This window comes from Bombina bombina, chromosome 1 (genome assembly GCF_027579735.1).
Source record: "Bombina bombina isolate aBomBom1 chromosome 1, aBomBom1.pri, whole genome shotgun sequence".
NCBI lineage: Eukaryota > Metazoa > Chordata > Amphibia > Anura > Bombinatoridae > Bombina > Bombina bombina.
Window position 1 is genome coordinate 197,000,750 of NC_069499.1, and position 21,846 is coordinate 197,022,595.

The window sequence follows — 21,846 nt, forward strand, 5'->3', positions numbered from 1 at the left end:
ATAATAATAGGCGTATAAATAGCTGACGGTTTGTTAAAAGGACATGATACGCTAAATGTTTCTGTTGTGCATATAAAAGAGAAATATAAAAGCAAGACTTCCATTGCTCTAGTGTTTATTGGCTGATAGAGATAACTCACAAAGAAATTATTTGCTTTTATTCAGAACAGGAACATTTTTATTTTTCACACATTTTGAAAAGCTCTATTTTCACTGAGCAAATCATCCCTTTAAAAATGAGGCAATGTTATTCCACCGCGAATGAGGCAATGAGACTGATGGACTTGCTTATTTTTTTCTAGTGCCCCAATTTGCTCCACAAAATGTCCACATGGTCAATACAGAGTCTGGACCCCTGTTGGAATGGGAGGATGTTGCACCAGCGCTGGAAAACTACAGCCTGCTGGGATACCGAGTGCAGTGGGAACATGACAACATAACTCAGGTATGTAAGGTCATCAGCCAGACATAACCTGTGTACGAGCGGCTATCTGCATCTAGCTGTCATTCCCGTACACTGAGATAATTACTTGTCTGCAGTTCAGCTCCTACTTAGTTTGATGCAGTTTTCTGAGTGTGAATATGCACCGGCGCTCAGATCAGTTACGTTTGTTTTGCTGCATCATAGGTGCACTGTACATTTAGTAAGGAAATTAAAGGTAACATGGTATAGTTAAAGGGACAGTCTACACCAGAATTGTTATTGTTTAAAAAGATACATAATGCCTTTACTACCCATTCCCCAGCTTTGCATAACCAACATTGTTATATTAATATACTTTATAACCTTTAAACCTCTAAATTTCTGCCTATTTCTAAGCCACTACAGACAGCCTCTTATCACATGCTATTTTATTTGCTTTTCACAAAAGGAGACTGCTAGTTCATGTGAGCCATATAGATATCATTGTGCTAACGCCCGTGGTTTGTGGCAGACACTGCACTAATTGGATAAAATGCAAGTCAAAAGATAATAAATAAAAAGTCATGTGGTTAGGAGGCTGTCAGAAAATGTTTTAATTATGCTCCTGAGGAAGGGGTGTGGTTCTGAAACGCGTTGTGATTACTGTTTGGTCAGAAAGACCAGTTCCCTCAAACGTGTCATAACTAAAAAATACATCACTTAGTGATCAGGGTTTAACTGTCCCAAATATCAAACCCCATAAATGTGTGTTTCTAAAAGTAAATACCTTAAAGGGATAGGAAAGTCAAAATTAAACTTGCATGATTCAGATAGAGCATTCAATTTTAAGACACTTTTAAATTCACTTCTATTTTCAAATGGGCTTCGTTCTCTTGGTATCCCTCCTTGAAAATGAATATGCACATATCCTATACTAGTAGGAGCTAGTTGCTGATTGGTGCCTGCACACATCTGTCTCTTGTGATTGGCTAACTAGATGTGTTCAGCTAGCTGCCAGTAGTGCAATGCATTTTCTTCAGCAAAGGATAAAAAGAGAATGAAGCAAATTTGATAATAGAAGTAAATTGGAAAGTTGTATACAATTGCATGTTCTATCCAAATCATGAAAGAAAAATTTGGTGTTTCCTGTCCCTTTAAAGCGACAGTACAGTCAAATTCATGATTCGCATAACGTGCACAATTTAAAAAAACTTTCCAATTTTCTTTTGTTATCAATTTTTTTAAAACTTGTGCTTACTTTATACCCGATTGTAGTCAAACTTGAAAGTGTTGTAAAAGGTAATAACACACACACTCTCTCATACACTACACACACACTCTCATACACTACACACACTCTCATACACTACACACACTCTCATACACTACACACACTCTCATACACTACACACACTCTCATACATTACACACACTCTCATACATTACACACACTCTCATACACTACACACACTCTCATACACTACACACACTCTCATACACTACACACACTCTCATACACTACACACACTCTCATACACTACACACACTCTCATACACTACACACACACTCTCATACACTACACACACACTCTCATACACTACACACACACACTCTCATACACTACACACTCTCATACACTACACACACTCTTACACTACACACTCTTACACTACACACTCTTACACTACACACTCTTACACTACACACTCTTACACTACACACTCTCTTACACTACACACTCTTTTACACTACACACTCTCATGCAACGCAACACGCACACTCTCATGCAACGCAACACGCACACTCTCATGCAACGCAACACGCACACTCTCATGCAACGCAACACACACACACTCTCATGCAACGCAACACACACGCACTCTCATGCAACGCAACGCACACGCACTCTCATGCAACGCAACGCACACGCACTCTCATGCAACGCAACGCACACGCACTCTCATGCAACGCAACGCACACGCACTCTCATGCAACGCAACGCACACGCACTCTCATGCAACGCAACGCACACGCACTCTCATGCAACGCAACGCACACGCACTCTCATGCAACGCAACGCACACACGCACTCTCATGCAACGCAACGCACACACGCACTCTCATGCAACGCAACGCACACACGCACTCTCATGCAACGCAACGCACACACGCACTCTCATGCAACGCAACGCACACACGCACTCTCATGCAACGCACACACGCACTCTCATGCAACGCACACACGCACTCTCATGCAACGCAACGCACACACGCACTCTCATGCAACGCAACGCACACACGCACTCTCATGCAACGCAACGCACACACGCACTCTCATGCAACGCAACGCACACACGCACTCTCATGCAACGCAACGCACACACGCACTCTCATGCAACGCAACGCACACACGCACTCTCATGCAACGCAACGCACACACGCACTCTCATGCAACGCAACGCACACACGCACTCTCATGCAACGCAACGCACACACGCACTCTCATGCAACGCAACGCACACACGCACTCTCATGCAACGCAACGCACACACGCACTCTCATGCAACGCAACGCACACACGCACTCTCACGCAACGCAACGCACACACGCACTCTCATGCAACGCAACGCAACGCACACACGCACTCTCATGCAACGCAACGCACACACGCACTCTCATGCAACGCAACGCACACACGCACTCTCATGCAACGCAACGCACACACGCACTCTCATGCAACGCAACGCACACACGCACTCTCATGCAACGCAACGCACACACGCACTCTCATGCAACGCAACGCACACACGCACTCTCATGCAACGCAACGCACACACGCACTCTCATGCAACGCAACGCACACACGCACTCTCATGCAACGCAACGCACACACGCACTCTCATGCAACGCAACGCACACACGCACTCTCATGCAACGCAACGCACACACGCACTCTCATGCAACGCAACGCACACACGCACTCTCATGCAACGCAACGCACACACGCACTCTCATGCAACGCAACGCACACACGCACTCTCATGCAACGCAACGCACACACGCACTCTCATGCAACGCAACGCACACACGCACTCTCATGCAACGCAACGCACACACGCACTCTCATGCAACGCAACGCACACACGCACTCTCATGCAACGCAACGCACACACGCACTCTCATGCAACGCAACGCACACACGCACTCTCATGCAACGCAACGCACACACGCACTCTCATGCAACGCAACGCACACACGCACTCTCATGCAACGCAACGCACACACGCACTCTCATGCAACGCAACGCACACACGCACTCTCATGCAACGCAACGCACACACGCACTCTCATGCAACGCAACGCACACACACACACACACGCACTCTCATGCAACGCAACGCACACACGCACACACACGCACTCTCATGCAACGCAACGCACACACTCTCATGCGCTACCCACACTTTACAAACAAACCAACCCGTGGTTTGAAGAACTTTGCTTTAGAACAAATAATCACATTAAACAAATACCTATTTCAGACATGTAAACACTTAATGACCAGATTGTAATGGCTGTCTACAATACAGTATATTTGTTTAAACTTCTTTGTCGCAAGTTTAAGCTTTGCAGGATCAACACTGCATCAATGCAGTTATTTAGCACAGTTGTACATCTCCCATACAATTGGATGCTGTTCAATGTTATACATGCGCCAGTGACATCACATGACAAATTACAGGTGGTAATCATACGTTAGCGGGCAGTGATCACGAGCCCACCCTATAGCCTTATTGGTAGTGATAATTTGTAAAGAAAGTTCTTCTAACAATAGAGTCGATCAAAACCTTTAGAAAATGTATCTAATGGTTTTTAACAGAAAATTACCATTAAAGTCAATGATGGGGATTTTTGATGATAAACCATTTGATAAGTTTTTCTAAAGGACTGTGAAGGAGACCCCATATTTGAAATTCAGTGCTTTACATTTCAAATAAAACTTTTTCAAACAAGTTAAAATACCCTCACAGCAAAGAGACTAGTTTTTCAATTATAATAAATTCAATGATAATTACAAATATTTTTAAGTCTTTAAAGGTGTATTTAACTCAGAGAATTGCCTTTTTATTTTTCCGTTGCTTCTTCTAGAATACAGAATTCTGATAAATAAACATACTCAAGAGACTTTTCAAGGTGTATCTCCTTGGACAGCAAAACAAACAAAAAAACAGTTTTAAATGAATTCTAAAACAGAGATGCAGATCTTTTTTTTTTTAAAGCAGTATTTAGTTGCTGATATATGCTACCAATGTATAAAAAGGTGACTATTTCTCTTTAATGGTTTTCCTTCTGATCTGCTTTTAGGGAGAAATATATGTGCCAGGAAACCAAGCCAATCTGTCGTTCTGGGACGCGCATAAGGATCTAACAGTGAGAGTGTGCGTAATGAATGCCGCTGGCTGTGGCCCTTGGAGTGACCTTCTCCTGGTAGCCCCAAAGGAAGAAGCTGGTTAGTGAGCTAAACATATTTCAATGCCATCTGCCTTTTATTGATCATTTAAATTGTCATTTTAAAGTTTAAAAGAATTATTTAAAAAAGACCATTTTGAAACTATGTTTTGTTTATGAAAATGTCCTTTAAAGTTTCATTAATATGCAGGCTCCATCCTCACCAGTATCATATACTGGTTCAGGTTGTCCAGCACGTACAGATGTATATGGTACAATTCCATGGAGTAGCCACAGTTTGTGTATCTGCTTGTGCTGCTGTATAGCACGTTACATTTGGAGGATTTAACTTAAAGGGACAGTCTAGTCAAAATTTAATTGCATGATTCAAATAGGGCATGCAGTTTTAAACAACTTTCCATCAAATTTGCTTTGTGCTCTTGGTATTCTTTGTTGGAAGGTAAACCTAAGTAGGCTCATATGCCAATTTCTAAACCCTTGAAGGCTGCCTCTTATCTCAGGGCATTTTGATAGTTTTTCACAGCTAGAGGGCATTAGTTTATGTGTGCCATATAGATAACATTGTGCTGATGCACGTGGAGTTACCTAGGAGTCAGCACTTATTGGCTAAAATACTAGTCTGTCAAAAGAACTAAAATAAGGGGGTAGTCTGCAGACTGTTACATGCAAGGTAATCACAGATGTAAAAAGTATATTGATATAACCGTGTTGGTTATTCAAAACTGGGGAATGGGTAATAAAGGGATTAGCTATCTTTTTAAACAAAATGCTGCAAGTTGGCGCCGCCTTCCGTATTCGGTAATCTAACGAGTGAACCAAATGCACGTCTACTTTTAAATAACAGCTTTCAAAGGTAACATTTTTAATAATGTTTTGGAAATTTGCTTGAATCTTTACGTCCAATAGCCCGATTTATAAATGTCATTAAAGTGAATGTAAATTTTGATGCTTAAGTGCCCGGTTTTTAAAAATTCGATTAAAAACAGGGGCACTTTAATTCATAAAAATTTACATTTCACTTGTGTTGTGAAAAAATACTTATCTTTTAAACTTGACAGCCACTCCAGCTTCCCCGGTCATCGCAAGCCATTTCTGACGTCAGAAATTATGGATCGTCATCCTCCAATCACGGCAACCCCCCCCCCCCCGGGGGGAATCTGTGTCTGATTCAACGACGTGATTGGAGGAAGCCGGATTCCTCATTTTAGACCCAGGAAGAGACTGCAACGGGCGAAGGAAGCTGGAGCAGCTGTCAAGATTAAAAAGTATTTTTTATTTCACAACACGAGTGAAATGTAAATTTTGATGAAGTAAAGTGCCCCTGTTTTTAATCAAATTTTTAAAAAACGGGCACTTTAGCATCAAAATTTACATTCACTTTAAATACATCTATTTACTGGGACATTTTAATGCACAAGTTACATTTATCTGATTAATTATATAGCTGCTGGCCATACCTAGGTATACTCTTCAATAAAGGATACTAAGAAAATTAAGTAAATTGCATAACGGAAGTCAATTGAAGTGTCTCTTTTATATGCATGCTTTTTCTTTCTTTTCAAAATGAAATTTTCATGCCCCATGCTGCATGTGGCTTTTGATTGGCTGGCTGTATGACTACTGCTCCTGATTTGTTCACTGGTAGTTTCCTGCCTGGTACCTGAAATGGTTGCAGCTCCAGAACAGAAATGTTCCTGTATGTTAAAACACATAGACAAGGTTGGCAATATAAAAATGACTTAGAATGAATTAGATTCTATACAGAGAGAGAAGTGCTGTACCAGGAACGAACAGCTCATCAGCTAGTTCTGTAGCGATTTACCACCCAGTAGAAGCCTTTTTTAGACCAGGTGGGCTTTTCACAGAGGAAGACTTTCCTGAAGTATATCAGTCTGATCCCAACAAGTAAGGTCAGTCCTGCTCTGAAATACCAGGCAATTCTTCTCTGAACAAGGAACATGACAACCCCAGACGATCGTTCTTGCAGCACTGTGTGATCCTTTAGTTAGAAGACTTTTGGCGTTTCAAGTGCTATAATTCATATGTAATGGGAGTTTTTTGGATATTTTGCAGGCTGTTGGCATTTGTCTTTCTGTTTAATTTTGTCGCTAAGGTCTATGTAAAAATATATTGTTAAATGTCTATACTGATGTGAACCAGGCAGCTTTTTTTTTTGTGAGGCTAAAGAATTTCTATTCTGTTTTCACAACTGCTATTCTCGCTTAGTGTGGAAAATGAGCTTCTGTGTATATTAAATCCTTTAAATCCCAGATACATGAAATTAGCAATGGAAACTTAAGTTACAATGAATTTTAGAGAGTTTATGTTACAATTTAATGACTAATGCGGCCGCACTTTACACAGAATTTTTATTCAAACGCTGTCATAGAGTACAAATTGTTAAGGGATCCATGACTAAAGTGTACACAGTTACAGCAGGGCTCCATGTAAGAAGCAGTATAAGCTGCTCCGGAACCCCGTTGTAACTGCATCCCACAATATTTCTTACACTCTTCACCATTTCTGAGATGGCAGAGAGAAGCCAGGTCCTTCTCTTGCGAGATTGGTTGTGCGAGAGAAGGGGTGGGTTTTACCTGCCCACTTGAGCGTGTAATGATACATACGGGAAGCAGACTAACAGAATCTGCTGCTCATATGCCGCGAACAGAAAACTTTCAAGTTAAGAAGTTTGTCCACTCCCCTTACAATACATGTGGGCCTGAATATCATGTGGGGTTGTTGTAGCTTATAATAATCTGGTTTGGCTGTAGGTAATTAAATTGATACTCTCAATGAGTTTTCTGTTTGTTGCTCACCAAGACTTCCACCCCCCTCACAATTAATATAGGTTTATATATAAACACACACTGTATTTGTATGTATATAATCTATACACTTACACACGTTAATAAAAGCAAATTAAATCCAATGAAGGGTTGAATGGTTGCCTTTAAGCCTAAGAATCCACCTCTGTCAGAGACTCGCTCACTTAAAGTGAAAGTAAATCCTAGCCTTTTACAAACGCTAGGATTGACTATTGAAACAAATAAAGGGGACTTTCATTCATGAAGTATAAGATACTTAATGTAGAAAGCTCCTTTATTTGTTTCAATTGTTGCCCGTTTTTAGCTGCTACAGCAGCCCATGGCTAAAAATATTTTTTGCTAAGAGGTGACGTTTTCACCTCTTAGCCAATAGCCGTGCAGTAAATCCGGCTCCCATGGGCGCCAAGCCAGATTTACCGCACGGCTATTGGCTGAGAGGTGAAAACGTCACTTCTTAGCAAAAAATTTTTTTAGCCGTGTACTGTAGCAGCTAAAAACGGCGATCAATTGAAACAAATAAAGGAGCTTTCTACATGAAGTATCTTATACTTCATGAATGAAAGTCCTCTTTATTTGTTTCGATAGTCAATCCTAGCGTTTGTAAAACGCTAGGATTTACTTTCACTTTAATAGTCCTATTTCTGCTGACGGGAGCTAAATAACCTCAGAGCAAGCCACACAGAAATGTAAGCACCTTGTGTTACACACATTGCGGGGTGATAACACAGCAGGATCGCTGACAGTCTTACGTTTAGTGTATTGTAGGAAGTGTTACTGCCCATTACTAGGGATCTCACTATCCCTCTAACAGACTGTTCTCCAGCCCCTCCCACCAGCAGCAGCAGTGTTTACTGAAGTCTTTCTGTTCTCTGTCCAGTGGGAACTTAGTTCCTCCTGCAAAAATAGTGCAGGAACTCTGTTCCCATGTGTTCCTGCTCGACTTGACCCCTGCTTCTAGTGCCTGATGTTACAATAAATTGAGGGTGTTTGGGCACATTCTTAGAGAGGAATAACACATGAACAAAATGTGTGAGGTCAGTTGATCCATTGTCTTAAGGAGCAGATCATTATTTGTTGTGTATATTTGTAGAAATGTTCTAATAGAGCTGATGGTGTCTTAAAGGGATATTGTAGTGGGAAAAATTACATTTCTTTCATGTAATTAGCAAGAGTCCATGAGCTAGTGACGTATGGGATATACATTCCTACCAGGAGGGGCAAAGTTTCCCAAACCTCAAAATGCCTATAAATACACCCCTCACCACACCCACAATTCAGTTTTACAAACTTTGCCTCCCGTGGAGGTGGTGAAGTAAGTTTGTGCTAGATTCTTCGTTGATATGCGCTTCGCAGCAGGCTGGAGCCCGGTTTTCCTCTCAGAGTGCAGTGAATGTCAGATGGATGTGAAGAGAGTATTGCCTATTTGAATACCATGGTCTCCTTCTACGGGATCTATTTCATAGGTTCTCTGTTATCGGTCGTAGAGATTTCTTCTCCTACCTCCCTTTTCAGATCGACGATATACTCTAATATACCATTACCTCTACTGATTCTCATTTCAGTACTGGTTTGGCTATCTACTATATGTAGATGAGTGTCTTGGGGTAAGTAAGTCTTATTTTATTTGACACTCTAAAGCTATGGTTGGGCACTTTATTTTTAAAGTTCTAAATATATGTGTTTAAACTTATATTTGCCATGATTCAGGGTAATCAGTATTCCTTATTTCAGACAGTCAGTTTCATTATTGGGATAATGCATATGAAGGATTATTTTTTTCTTACCTTAAAAATTTTTCAATTGACTTTTTTCCCTGTAGGCTGTTAGGCTCGCGGGGGCTGAAAATGCTTCAATTTATTGCGTCATTTTTGGCGCAGACTTTTTTGGCGCAAAAATTGTCATTTCCGGCGCCCTAGTTGACGCCGGAAGTTGTTCGTGGTTGCGTCATTTTTTTGACTTTTTTTGTGTTCAGACTTTTTTTGCGCCAAAAATGTGGGCGTCATTTTTGTGGTGTCACCGGATGTGGCGTCTTGGCGCCAAAAAATATAGGCGTTGTACTTGGCGCCAATAATGTGGGCGTCATTTTTGGCGCCAAAAAATGTGGGCGTCATTCTTGGCGCCAAAAAATGTAGGCGTCATTCTTGTCTCCACCTTTTTTTCACATTATTTCAGTCTCATTTTCTTTCATGTAATTATCAAGAGTCCATGAGCTAGTGACGTATGGGATATACATTCCTACCAGGAGGGGCAAAGTTTCCCAAACCTCAAAATGCCTACAAATACACCCCTCACCACACCCACAATTCAGTTTTACAAACTTTGCCTCCGATGGAGGTGGTGAAGTAAGTTTGTGCTAGATTCTACGTTGATATGCGCTCCGCAGCAAGTTGGAGCCCGGTTTTCCTCTCAGCGTGCAGTGAATGTCAGAGGGATGTGAGGAGAGTATTGCCTATTTGAATGCAGTGATCTCCTTCTACGGGGTCTATTTCATAGGTTCTCTGTTATCGGTCGTAGAGATTCATCTCTTACCTCCCTTTTCAGATCGACGATATACTCTTATATATACCATTACCTCTGCTGATTCTTGTTTCAGTACTGGTTTGGCTTTCTACAAACATGTAGATGAGTGTCCTGGGGTAAGTAGATCTTATTTTCTGTGACACTCTAAGCTATGGTTGGGCACTTTGTTTATAAAGTTCTAAATATATGTATTCAAACATTTATTTGCCTTGACTCAGAATGTTCAACTTTCCTTATTTTTCAGACAGTCAGTTTCATATTTGGGATAAAGCTAGAGGCTTGTTCATTGGCATTTTTTCCCATTCCTGAAACTGTCATTTAAGGAATTTGATAATTTTGCTTTATATGTTGTTTTTTCTATTACATATTGCAAGATGTCTCACCTGGACCCTGGATCAGAATCTACTTCTGGAAAGACGCTGCCTGATGCTGGTTCTACCAAAGTTAAGTGCATTTGTTGTAAACTTGTGGTAACTGTTCCTCCGGCTGTAGTTTGTGATGAATGTCATGATAAGCTTGCTAATGCAGATAGTATTTCCATTAGTAATAATCCATTACCTGTTGTTGTTCCTTCAACATCTAATGCTCAGGATGTTCCTGTTAATGTAAAAGAATTTGTTTCTAAATCTATTAGGAAGGCTCTGTCTGTTATTCCTCCTTCCAGTAAACGTAAAAGGTCTTTTAAAACTTCTCATATTTCAGATGAATTTTTAAGTGACCGTCATCATTCTGACTTATCTGTTTCTGATGAGGATCTATCTGGTTCAGAAGATTCTGCCTCAGATATTGACACTGATAAATCTTCATATTTATTTAAGATGGAGTTTATTCGTTCTTTACTTAAGGAAGTGTTGATTGCATTAGAGATGGAGGAGTCTAGTCCTCTTGATACTAAATCTACTAAGCGTTTAAATTCGGTTTTCAAACCTCATATAGTTATTCCAGAAGTTTTTCCTTTCCCTGATGCTATTTCTGAAGTAATTTCTAGGGAATGGAATAATCTGGGTACTTCATTTACTCCTTCTCAAAGGTTTAAGAAACTGTACCCTGTGCCATCTGATAGATTAGAGTTTTGGGACAAAATCCCTAAGGTTGATGGGGCTATCTCTACTCTTGCTAAACGTACTACTATTCTACGGCAGATAGTACTTCATTTAAGGATCCTTTAGATAGGAAACTTGAATCCTTTCTAAGGAGAGCTTATTTATGTTCAGGTAATCTTCTTAGACCTGCTATTTCTTTGGCTGATGTTGCTGCTGCCTCCACTTTCTGGTTGGAGGCTTTAGCGGAACAAGTGTCAGACCATAATACTCATAGCATTGTTAAACTTCTTCAACATGCTAATAACTTTATTTGTGATGCCATCTTTGATATCATTAGAATTGATGTCAGGTATATGTCTTTAGCTATTTTAGCTAGAAGAGCTTTATGGCTTAAAACTTGGAATGCAGATATGACTTCTAAGTCAACCTTGCTCTCTCTCTCTTTCCAAGGTAATAAATTGTTTGGTTCTCAGTTGGATTCTATTATTTTAACTGTTACTGGGGGGAAAGGATCCTTTTTGCCTCAGGACAAAAAATCTAAAGGTAAATACAGGGCTGCTAATAGTTTTCGTTCCTTTCGTCAAAATAAGGAACAAAAGCCTGACCCTTCCCCTAAGGGAACGGTTTCCGTTTGGAAGCCTTCTCCAGTCTGGAATAAATCCAAGCCTTTTAGAAAGTCAAAGCCAGCTCCCAAGTCCACATGAAGGTGCGTCCCTCATTCCAGCACAGCTGGTAGGGGGCAGGTTACGATTTTTCAAAGATATTTGGATCAATTCGATTCACAGTCTTTGGATTCAGAACATTGTTTCACAAGGGTACAGAATAGGTTTCAAGGTAAGGCCACCTGCGAGAAGATTTTTTCTCTCTCGCATTCCAATAAACCCAGTGAAGGCTCAAGCGTTTCTGAAATGTGTTTCAGATCTAGAGTTTGCTGGGGTAATTGTGCCAGTTCCAGTTCTGGAACAGGGTCTGGGGTTTTACTCAAATCTATTCATTGTACCAAAGAAGGAGAATTCCTTCAGACCAGTTCTGGATCTAAAAATATTGAATCGCTATGTAAGGATACCGACATTCAAAATGGTAACTATAAGGACTATTCTGCCTTTTGTTCAGCAAGGGCATTATATGTCCACAATAGATTTACAGGATGCATACCTTCATATTCCAATTCATCCAGATCATTTTCAGTTTCTGAGATTCTCTTTTCTAGACAAGCATTACCAGTTTGTGGCCCTTCCGTTTGGCCTAGCAACTGCTCCAAGGATCTTTTTCAAAAGTTCTCGGTGCCCTTCTCTCTGTAATCAGAGAACAGGGTATTGCGGTATTTCCTTATTTCGACGATATCTTGGTACTTGCTCAGTCTTCACATTCTGCAGAATCTCATACGAATCAACTTGTGTCATTCTTCAAAGACATGGTTGGAGTATCAATTTACCAAAGAGTTCATTGATTCCTCAAAGGTAACCTTTTTGGGTTTTCAAATAGATTCAGTGTCCATGACCTTGTCTCTAACAGAAAAGAGACGTCTGAAGTTGGTTTCAGCCTGTCGAAACCTTCAGTCTCAATCATTCCCTTCGGTAGCTTTATGCATGGAAATTCTAGGTCTTATGACTGCTGCATCGGACGCGATCCCCTTTGCTCGTTTTCACATGCGACCTCTTCAGCTTTGTATGCTGAACCAGTGGTGCAGGGATTATACAAAGATATCACAATTAATATCCTTAAATCCCAATGTACGACACTCTCTGACGTGGTGGATAGATCACCATCGTTTAGTCCAAGGGGCTTCTTTTGTTCATCCAACCTGGACTGTGATCTCAACAGATGCAAGTCTGTCAGGTTGGGGTGCTGTATGGGGGTCTCTGACAGCGCAGGGGGTTTGGGAATCTCAGGAGGCGAGATTACCAATCAACATTTTGGAACTCCGTGCGATTTTCAGAGCTCTTCAGTTCTGGCCTCTTCTCAAGAGAGAATCGTTTATTTGTTTTCAGACAGACAATATCACAACCGTGGCATATGTCAATCATCAAGGTGGGACTCACAGTACTCAGGCTATGAAAGAAGTATCTCGGATACTTCTATGGGCGGAATCCAGCTTCTGTCTAGTCTCTGCGGTTCACATCCCAGGTGTAGACAATTGGGAAGCTGATTATCTCAGTCGCCAGACGTTACATCCGGGCGAATGGTCTCTTCACCCAGAGGTATTTCTTCAGATTGTTCAAATCTGGGGACTTCCAGAAATAGATCTGATGGCCTCTCATCTAAACAAGAAACTTCCCAGGTATCTGTCCAGATCCAGGGATCCTCAGGCGGAGGCAGTGGACGGGTTGTCGCTTCCTTGGAATTATCATCCTGCCTATATCTTTCCGCCTCTAGTTCTTCTTCCAAAAGTGATTTCCAAAATTCTAATGGAACGTTCGTTTGTACTGCTGGTGGCTCCAGCATGGCCTCACAGGTTTTGGTATGCGGATCTCATTCTAAGACCAGACCTTCTATCTCAAGGCCCTTTTTTCCATCAGGATCTCAAATCATTAAATTTGAAGGTATGGAAATTGAACGCTTGATTCTTAGTCATAGAGGTTTCTCTGACTCAGTGATTAATACTATGTTACAGGTTCGTAAATCTGTGTCTAGGAAGATTTATTATCGAGTCTGGAAGACTTACATTTCTTGGTGTTCTTCTCATAAATTTTCCTGGCATTCTTTTAGAATTCCTAGAATTTTACAGTTTCTTCAGGATGGTTTGGATAAAGGTTTGTCTGCAAGTTCCTTGAAAGGACAAATCTCTGCTCTTTCTGTTCTTTTTCACAGAACGATTGCTAATCTTCCTGATATTCATTGTTTTGTACAGGCTTTGGTTCGTATCAAACCTGTTAAGTCAATCTCTCCTCCTTGGAGTCTTAATTTGGTTCTCAGGGCTTTACAAGCTCCTCCATTTGTACCTATGCATTCTCTGGATATTAAATTACTTTCTTGGAAAGTTCTATTCCTTTTGGCCATCTCTTCTGCTAGAAGAGTTTCTGAATTATCTGCTCTTTCTTGTGAGTCTCCTTTTCTGATTTTTCATCAGGATAAGGCGGTGTTGCAGACTTCATTTAAATTTTTGCCTAAGGTTGTGAATTCTAACAACATTAGTAGAGAAATTGTTGTCCCTTCATTGTGCCCTAATTCTAAGAATTCAAAGGAGAGATCTTTACATTATTTGGATGTAGTAAGAGCTTTAAAATATTATTTTGAAGCTACTAAGGATTTTAGAAAGTCTTCTAGTCTTTTTGTTATCTTTTCTGGTTCCAGGAAAGGTCAGAAGGCCTCCGCCATTTCTTTGGCGTCTTGGTTAAAGTCTTTGATTCATCATGCTTATGTAGAGTCGGGTAAATCTCCGCCTCAAAGGATTACGGCTCATTCTACTAGGTCAGTTTCTACTTCCTGGGCGTTTAGGAATGAAGCTTCTGTTGATCAGATTTGCAAAGCAGCAACTTGGTTTTCTTTGCATACTTTTACTAAATTCTACCATTTTGATGTTTTCTCTTCTTCTGAAGCAGTTTTTGGTAGAAAAGTACTTCAGGCAGCTGTTTCAGTTTGATTCTTCTGCTTATAATTTCAGTTTTTTTCATTATTAAGATTAAAACTTTTGTTTTGGGTTGTGGATTATTTTTCAGCGGAATTGGCTGTCTTTATTTTATCCCTCCCTCTCTAGTGACTCTTGCGTGGAAGTTCCACATCTTGGGTATTTACTATCCCATACGTCACTAGCTCATGGACTCTTGCTAATTACATGAAAGAAAACATAATTTATGTAAGAACTTACCTGATAAATTCATTTCTTTCATATTAGCAAGAGTCCATGAGGCCCACCCCTTTTGTGGTGGTTATGATTTTTTTGTATAAAGCACAATTCTTCCAATTCCTTATTTTGATGCTTTCGCTCCTTTCTTATCACCCCACTTCTTGGCTATTCGTTAAACTGAATTGTGGGTGTGGTGAGGGGTGTATTTATAGGCATTTTGAGGTTTGGGAAACTTTGCCCCTCCTGGTAGGAATGTATATCCCATATGTCACTAGCTCATGGACTCTTGCTAATATGAAAGAAATGAATTTATCAGGTAAGTTCTTACATAAATTATGTTTTTTCCACTACTTGCTGTGGAACTCTTTGTGTTTAACCTCTGGAAATATAAAGTCCTGCTCGGCACTGTAAGCACTGCAGCTCAGATTTAAACACGGGATTAGCTGGGTTGTGTGACTGCTGCTGCCGCCGATTGGCTCACGGTTACCTGCTCAGTATCAGCAGTTTTTTCTATGGCTCCTGAGTAGGACTTTATCTTTGTATTTGTGGGAGTTAAACACAGAGTTCTACAGTAAGCAGTGGAAAAAATACATGATCTAAGGAATTAGAGCATGTCATTTTTCAACAACAATGTCCATTTAATTATACTGAATATTAATAACAGGCTTGTTGTGCTTCAAACATGTTTTTAAAACTTAAGATCGACACGTATAATTTTAATTATGGAAAGCAAAGCAACAAAATGTTCTTTCTGCTTTTGCTTTAAACTATAACTAAAAAAAGTGCACTTGTTCCATTACCAGCACCCTCATTGTATGCATGCAGCATTCTTATTGGTTAGATCAACGCACATGCTCATTTATATCCATCCCTAATTGACCACAGCAAAAGCTGCGTCATCTGACAGCCAGAAGGGACCTGTTGCTGGTCATTTCTAGCCTAGGTACTTTTTGTTCTAAAATGTTGTTTATCAAATATGTTTTATTAACTGAAAAACAAATGCAAATACAATTTCTAGATTAATGAATAATATATTAATGGGTAACGAGGCATTGGTAAAACAGGTCTATAAAATGATCTTGAAGATGAAATTAAACTTCCAGCTTTTAAAAATTCTAGTTGCCCAGATGTGCACAAATCTAAGATGATATGGACATAATTAATACCATATTCTATAAGTCATGAACTTTCAGAAATGTATGCAAAAGGAATGAGGATGGGCACAAGAAATCTATCAGTATTGGATAATAAATAAATATATATATATATATATATATATATATATATATATATATATATATATATATATATATATATATATATATGTAATGTAATCTAGTTTTGATAGGTAAATCAAAAAAGTGAAGTCTCTATTTCCGAAGTGATAGTAAAAATGCTAAAAAGTCTCCAGTATTTTGGGCAAGTTTTTCTCTGAAATTCCCAGCAACAAAGGGGTTAAATACAGTAGCATTACATAATCAAGAAGTGAAAACAGCAACAATGCTAAATCACTACTCATTAGATTATGAGTGGCGAGCTATTTATCGCTCCCACTCACATGCTAACTCCGCGACTTCAGCTTTTTGTGCGAGTCCGATACCGTGCGTATTACAAAGTTGAAAGTAAGTTTTTCGCCTTGCGCGCAAAGAGCCAAAGTTAGAATATCATGACCACGTTAGCATGCTTCCCTATAGACATTAATGGAGCGAGAAAAGCGCGGGTGGGGGATACACCCATACTCTCGGTCTAACCCGAATCGCTATAAGCCACCTACTCCAATAACCCCTAAACCACCACGTAGCCCACCACAAAGTACCCGTCTACACTATTGATCCTGAAACCGCCACAACCCCACATCGCAAACTACACTTCTACACTATTTACCCCTAAACCGCCACAACCCCACATTGCAAACTACCCCTCTACACTATTAACCCCTAAAAACCACCACAACCCCACATTGCAAACTACCCCTCTACATTATTAACCCCTAAACTGCCACATAGCCCACTGCAAAGTACCCCACTACACTAGGGGGTTTCGGTGTTAGTGGGTATTTTTGCAATGGGGTTGTGGCAGTTTAGGGGTTAATAGTGTAGAGGGGTATTTTGCGATGGGATTTGTGGTGGTTTAGGGGTTAATATTGTAGTGGGGTACTTTGCGGTGGGCTATGTGGCGGTTTAGGGGTTAATAGTGTAGTTTAGTGCAACTGTTTCCTCCGACCAAACTCTTTACACAAACTTTCAGGTTGCATTAAATGCGATAACGCTTGAGCAATTGCATTTTTACTTTTAACTAGTAATACAAGTGAACATTGCCGCTCAAAATATGGAGAGCGTTAATTACTGCGAGTTAGTGAAAAATGAATTTGCGGCAATTTAAACAGAACACCACTTGTAATGTAGGTATCAGCGTAAAGAACACAGTGATTTCACAATCGCATTTACACTCCAAGCGCTAATGATAGTTCTCCACTCATAATCTAGCCCTTAGTCTGAATTTCAAATTACTTTTTTTTTTTCTTCTAAATTAATTTGATTTTCCTTCCCCCCTGCATCATGTGACAGCCATCAGCCAATCACAAAATGCATAAACGTATATACTATGAATTCTTGCACATGCTTAGTTAGAGCTGGTGCCTCAGAAAGAGTGCATATAAAATTATTGTGCATAATTAGATAATGGATGTGTATTGGAAAGTTGTATAAAATTGTGTACTCTATCTGAACCATAAGTTTAATTTTTACTTTAGTGTTCCTTTATAAGACTGTAAATCAAAGTTTCTGTCTGTGTATTGTGTACAAGGATTCTTTATCTATGCATTAAAATGGTTTATCTGTATGATTCATCACACTGGAAAACGGTCAACCCAAAACTAATATTATCTTGGTAAAAATTACATTAGTTGTGGTCATCAGTAATCTTTATTGATCACGTGAACTTTGAGAGGTTAATTGGCAAATGAACGCAGTTGCGGAATCTTCCATTTAGGGCCAGATTACAACTGGAGCATTGTTTAACGCTCTTGCTTGAGCGTTAACTGTGCTAGAAGTAAGCTTTTTGCGTGAGTCGGGTAGTGCGCTTATTACAAGTTGAAAGTAAACTGTTTTCGCTTGCGCAAACCCAACGCACATAAAAAGCGAACTTAGAATATCACACATGTGGTTTATCTTTTCCCCCATAGAAGTCAATGGAGCAAAAGACCCTACTCATGCGCTAACAACAATCACATATTCTCAAGTGCGCTAACCTGACATGAAAATATGAATATTTCACATTCCAATGTTCTTCTCATAGACAAATGTTTTTTATGTATTCTTAAATACATATGTCTATATAAATATGATGGTATTTTGGTAAAATATATATCTTTACCTATAGATCTATATGATTATATAAAGCTATAGAAAATTACAGATATATATAGGAATTTCTGCTATGTGCAGAACATTGGAATGTGAAATATTTACGGTAAATACACACTATAACACAATTAAATATGAATATGGCATAAATATGCTTTTACATGTTTTCATTTACTTAAAGGAAAAGTAAACTGATACATATCCAGGCAGCATTATCAAATATTCATAAAATAAATATTACTTTCGTTCATCTTTTTTTGACTGTTCTCTTTATCGTACTTTTCTTTTACCTTTTAAAATTAGCGCTTCTATCGATGTAACTCTGCCTTTGTAATTTTTTTTGTTTGTTTTTTGATGACGTTTCTAATAGACCGTTTCAATTGGTCACCCACTGGCGTCCCAACATTCCCAATTACCGCCCACCAATGTATGTATGCATGTGCAACTTTTTTGATATTGCAGCCGTATCATATGCGCGTCCGTGTATAACGCATGCGCATTACCGTTTTTTAAGGCATCTGTTCCAGCAACGCTATTTCGCAATCATAGCGACTATTTGATTCATTTGAAAAATGATTTAGTAAGTATATGCAATGTCATTTGGCTCGTTTCCAATATTAAATAATTCGATGTTAGCAAACTTTATTGTAATGATTAACTAATGTCTTTATAATAATGCGCGAAATACGGGGAATAACAAGTTATGCGCCTGCGCGATATGACAAGGCGAACATGCACGAAGGTACACGTAAGAGCGAGTGGGACCGGTCTTACGTGTAATGTACATAGATACGGAAATGGTCGGGTGGGAGGAGCAACAACGGAATCGGGTAGGTGATTTATGATATAAATAACTTTTATATATATATATATATATATATATATATATATATATATATATATATATATATATATATATATATATATATATATATATATATATATATATATATATATGTGATATCAAGATTAATTTTTTTAATGGAATTATTTGTAGTTGGTTTTAATGCATAACTATTTTTTCCTTGGTTATTTCTTCAGTTGCACGGTGCTTCGATGGTTTCTACAATACAAGGAATTATAAAACACCATGCTAATGAGAATGATGTGTGTATGTATGTGTGTGTGTATATATATATATCTATCAGTGACGTGCGGTGAGGTCAGAGGCTGGTGAGGCACTGGCAATGAAACGCCCGAGAAACATACACACATGCATATTATTTTATATCTTTATACACATACACATACACACACTCACAGACTCTCACTTTCACACACTCACAGACTCTCACTTTCACACACTCACAGACTCTCACTTTCACACACTCACAGACTCTCACTTTCACACACTCACAGACTCTCACTTTCACACACTCAGACTCTCACTTTCACACACTCACTCTCACACACTCTCACTCTCACACACACTCTCACTCTCACACACACTCTCACTCTCACACACACTCTCACTCTCACACACACTCTCACTCTCACACACACTCTCACTCTCACACACACTCATTCTCTCACACACTCTCACTCTCTCACACACTCTCACTCTCTCACACACTCTCTCACACACTCACTCTCTCTCACACACTCTCTCACACACTCTCTCTCACACACACTCTCTCTCACACACACTCTCACACACTCTCTCTCACACACTCTCACTCTCTCACACACACTCTCACACACTCACTCTCTCTCACACACTCTCTCACACACTCTCTCTCACACACACTCTCACACACTCACACACTCTCACACACTCACTCACACACTCTCACACACTCTCACAAACTCACTCTCACACAAACACACTCTCACACACTCACACTCTCACACTCTCACTCACACTCTCACTCTTACACTCTCACTCTCACACTCTCACACACTCACACTCTCTCACTCTCACACACTCACTCACAAACACTCTCTCTCACTCTCACTGTCTCACTCTCACACACTCTCACTAACTCACTCTCACACACTCTCACTGTCTCACTCTCACACACTCTCACTAACACACTCACACATACTCTCACTAACACACACACACACTCACTCTCACACACTCTCACTAACACACTCACTCACTCACTCTCACACACTCTCACACACTCTCACACACTCTCTCACTCTCTCACACTCTCTCACTCTCTCACTCTCTCACTGTCTCACTCTCACACTCTCTCACTCTCACACTCTCTCACTCTCACACTCACACTCTCTCACTAATACACTCTCACACACACACACACTCTCACACACTCTCTCTCACTCACACACATTCTCACACACTCACTCTCACTCACTCTCACTCACTCTCACTCACACACACTCACTCTCGCACACTCACTCTCACACACTCTCACTCTCACACACACACACACTCTCACTGTCACACACTCACTCTCACTGTCACACACTCTCACTGTCACACACTCTCACTGTCACACACTCACTCTCACACACACACTCTCACTCTCACACACACTCTCACACTCTCACACACACTCTCACACACACTCTCACACACACTCTCACACTCACTCTCACACTCACTCTCTCTCACACACTCACTCTCACTCTCTCACACTCACTCTCACTCTCTCACACACACTCTCACTCTCTCACACACACTCTCACTCTCTCACACACACTCTCACTCTCACACACACACTCTCACTCTCACACACACACTCTCACACACACACTCTCACACACACACTCTCACACACACACTCTCACACTCTCACTGTCACACTCTCACTGTCACACTCTCACTCTCACACTCTCACTCTCACACTCTCACTCTCACACTCTCACACACACACTCTCACACACACTCTCACACACACACTCTCACTCTCGCACTCTCGCACACACTCTCGCACACTCTCTCTCACACACTCTCACTCTCACACACACTCTCACTCTCACACACACACACACTCTCACTGTCACACACTCACTCTCACTGTCACACACTCACTCTCACTGTCACACACTCTCACTGTCACACACTCTCACTCTCACACACACACTCTCACACACACTCTCACACTCTCACACACACTCTCACACACACTCTCACACACACTCTCACACTCACTCTCTCTCTCACTCTCACTGTCTCACACACACTCACTCTCACTGTCTCACACACACTCTCACTCTCACACACACACTCTCACTGTCGCACACTCACTGTCACACACTCACTCTCACTGTCACACACTCACTCTCACTGTCACACACTCACTCTCACTGTCACACACTCACTCTCACTGTCACACACTCTCACACACACACTCTCACACTCTCACTGTCACACTCTCACTGTCACACTCTCACTGTCACACTCTCACTCTCACTCTCTCACACACACTCTCACTCTCACACACACACTCTCACTCTCACACA

At 40.4% G+C, this 21,846-nt stretch overlaps 1 protein-coding gene across 1 annotated transcript in view; it reads left to right on the forward strand.

The window, feature by feature from the left end:
* TYRO3 (TYRO3 protein tyrosine kinase) overlaps positions 1-21,846 on the forward strand; it is a 533,278-nt gene that overhangs the window by 307,539 nt on the left and 203,893 nt on the right. Inside the window, exons 9-10 of the mRNA XM_053697821.1 lie at positions 303-445; positions 4,770-4,914. Of these exons, the coding sequence (XP_053553796.1) occupies positions 303-445; positions 4,770-4,914 (288 nt within the window). The remainder of the gene's footprint in view (positions 1-302; positions 446-4,769; positions 4,915-21,846) is intronic.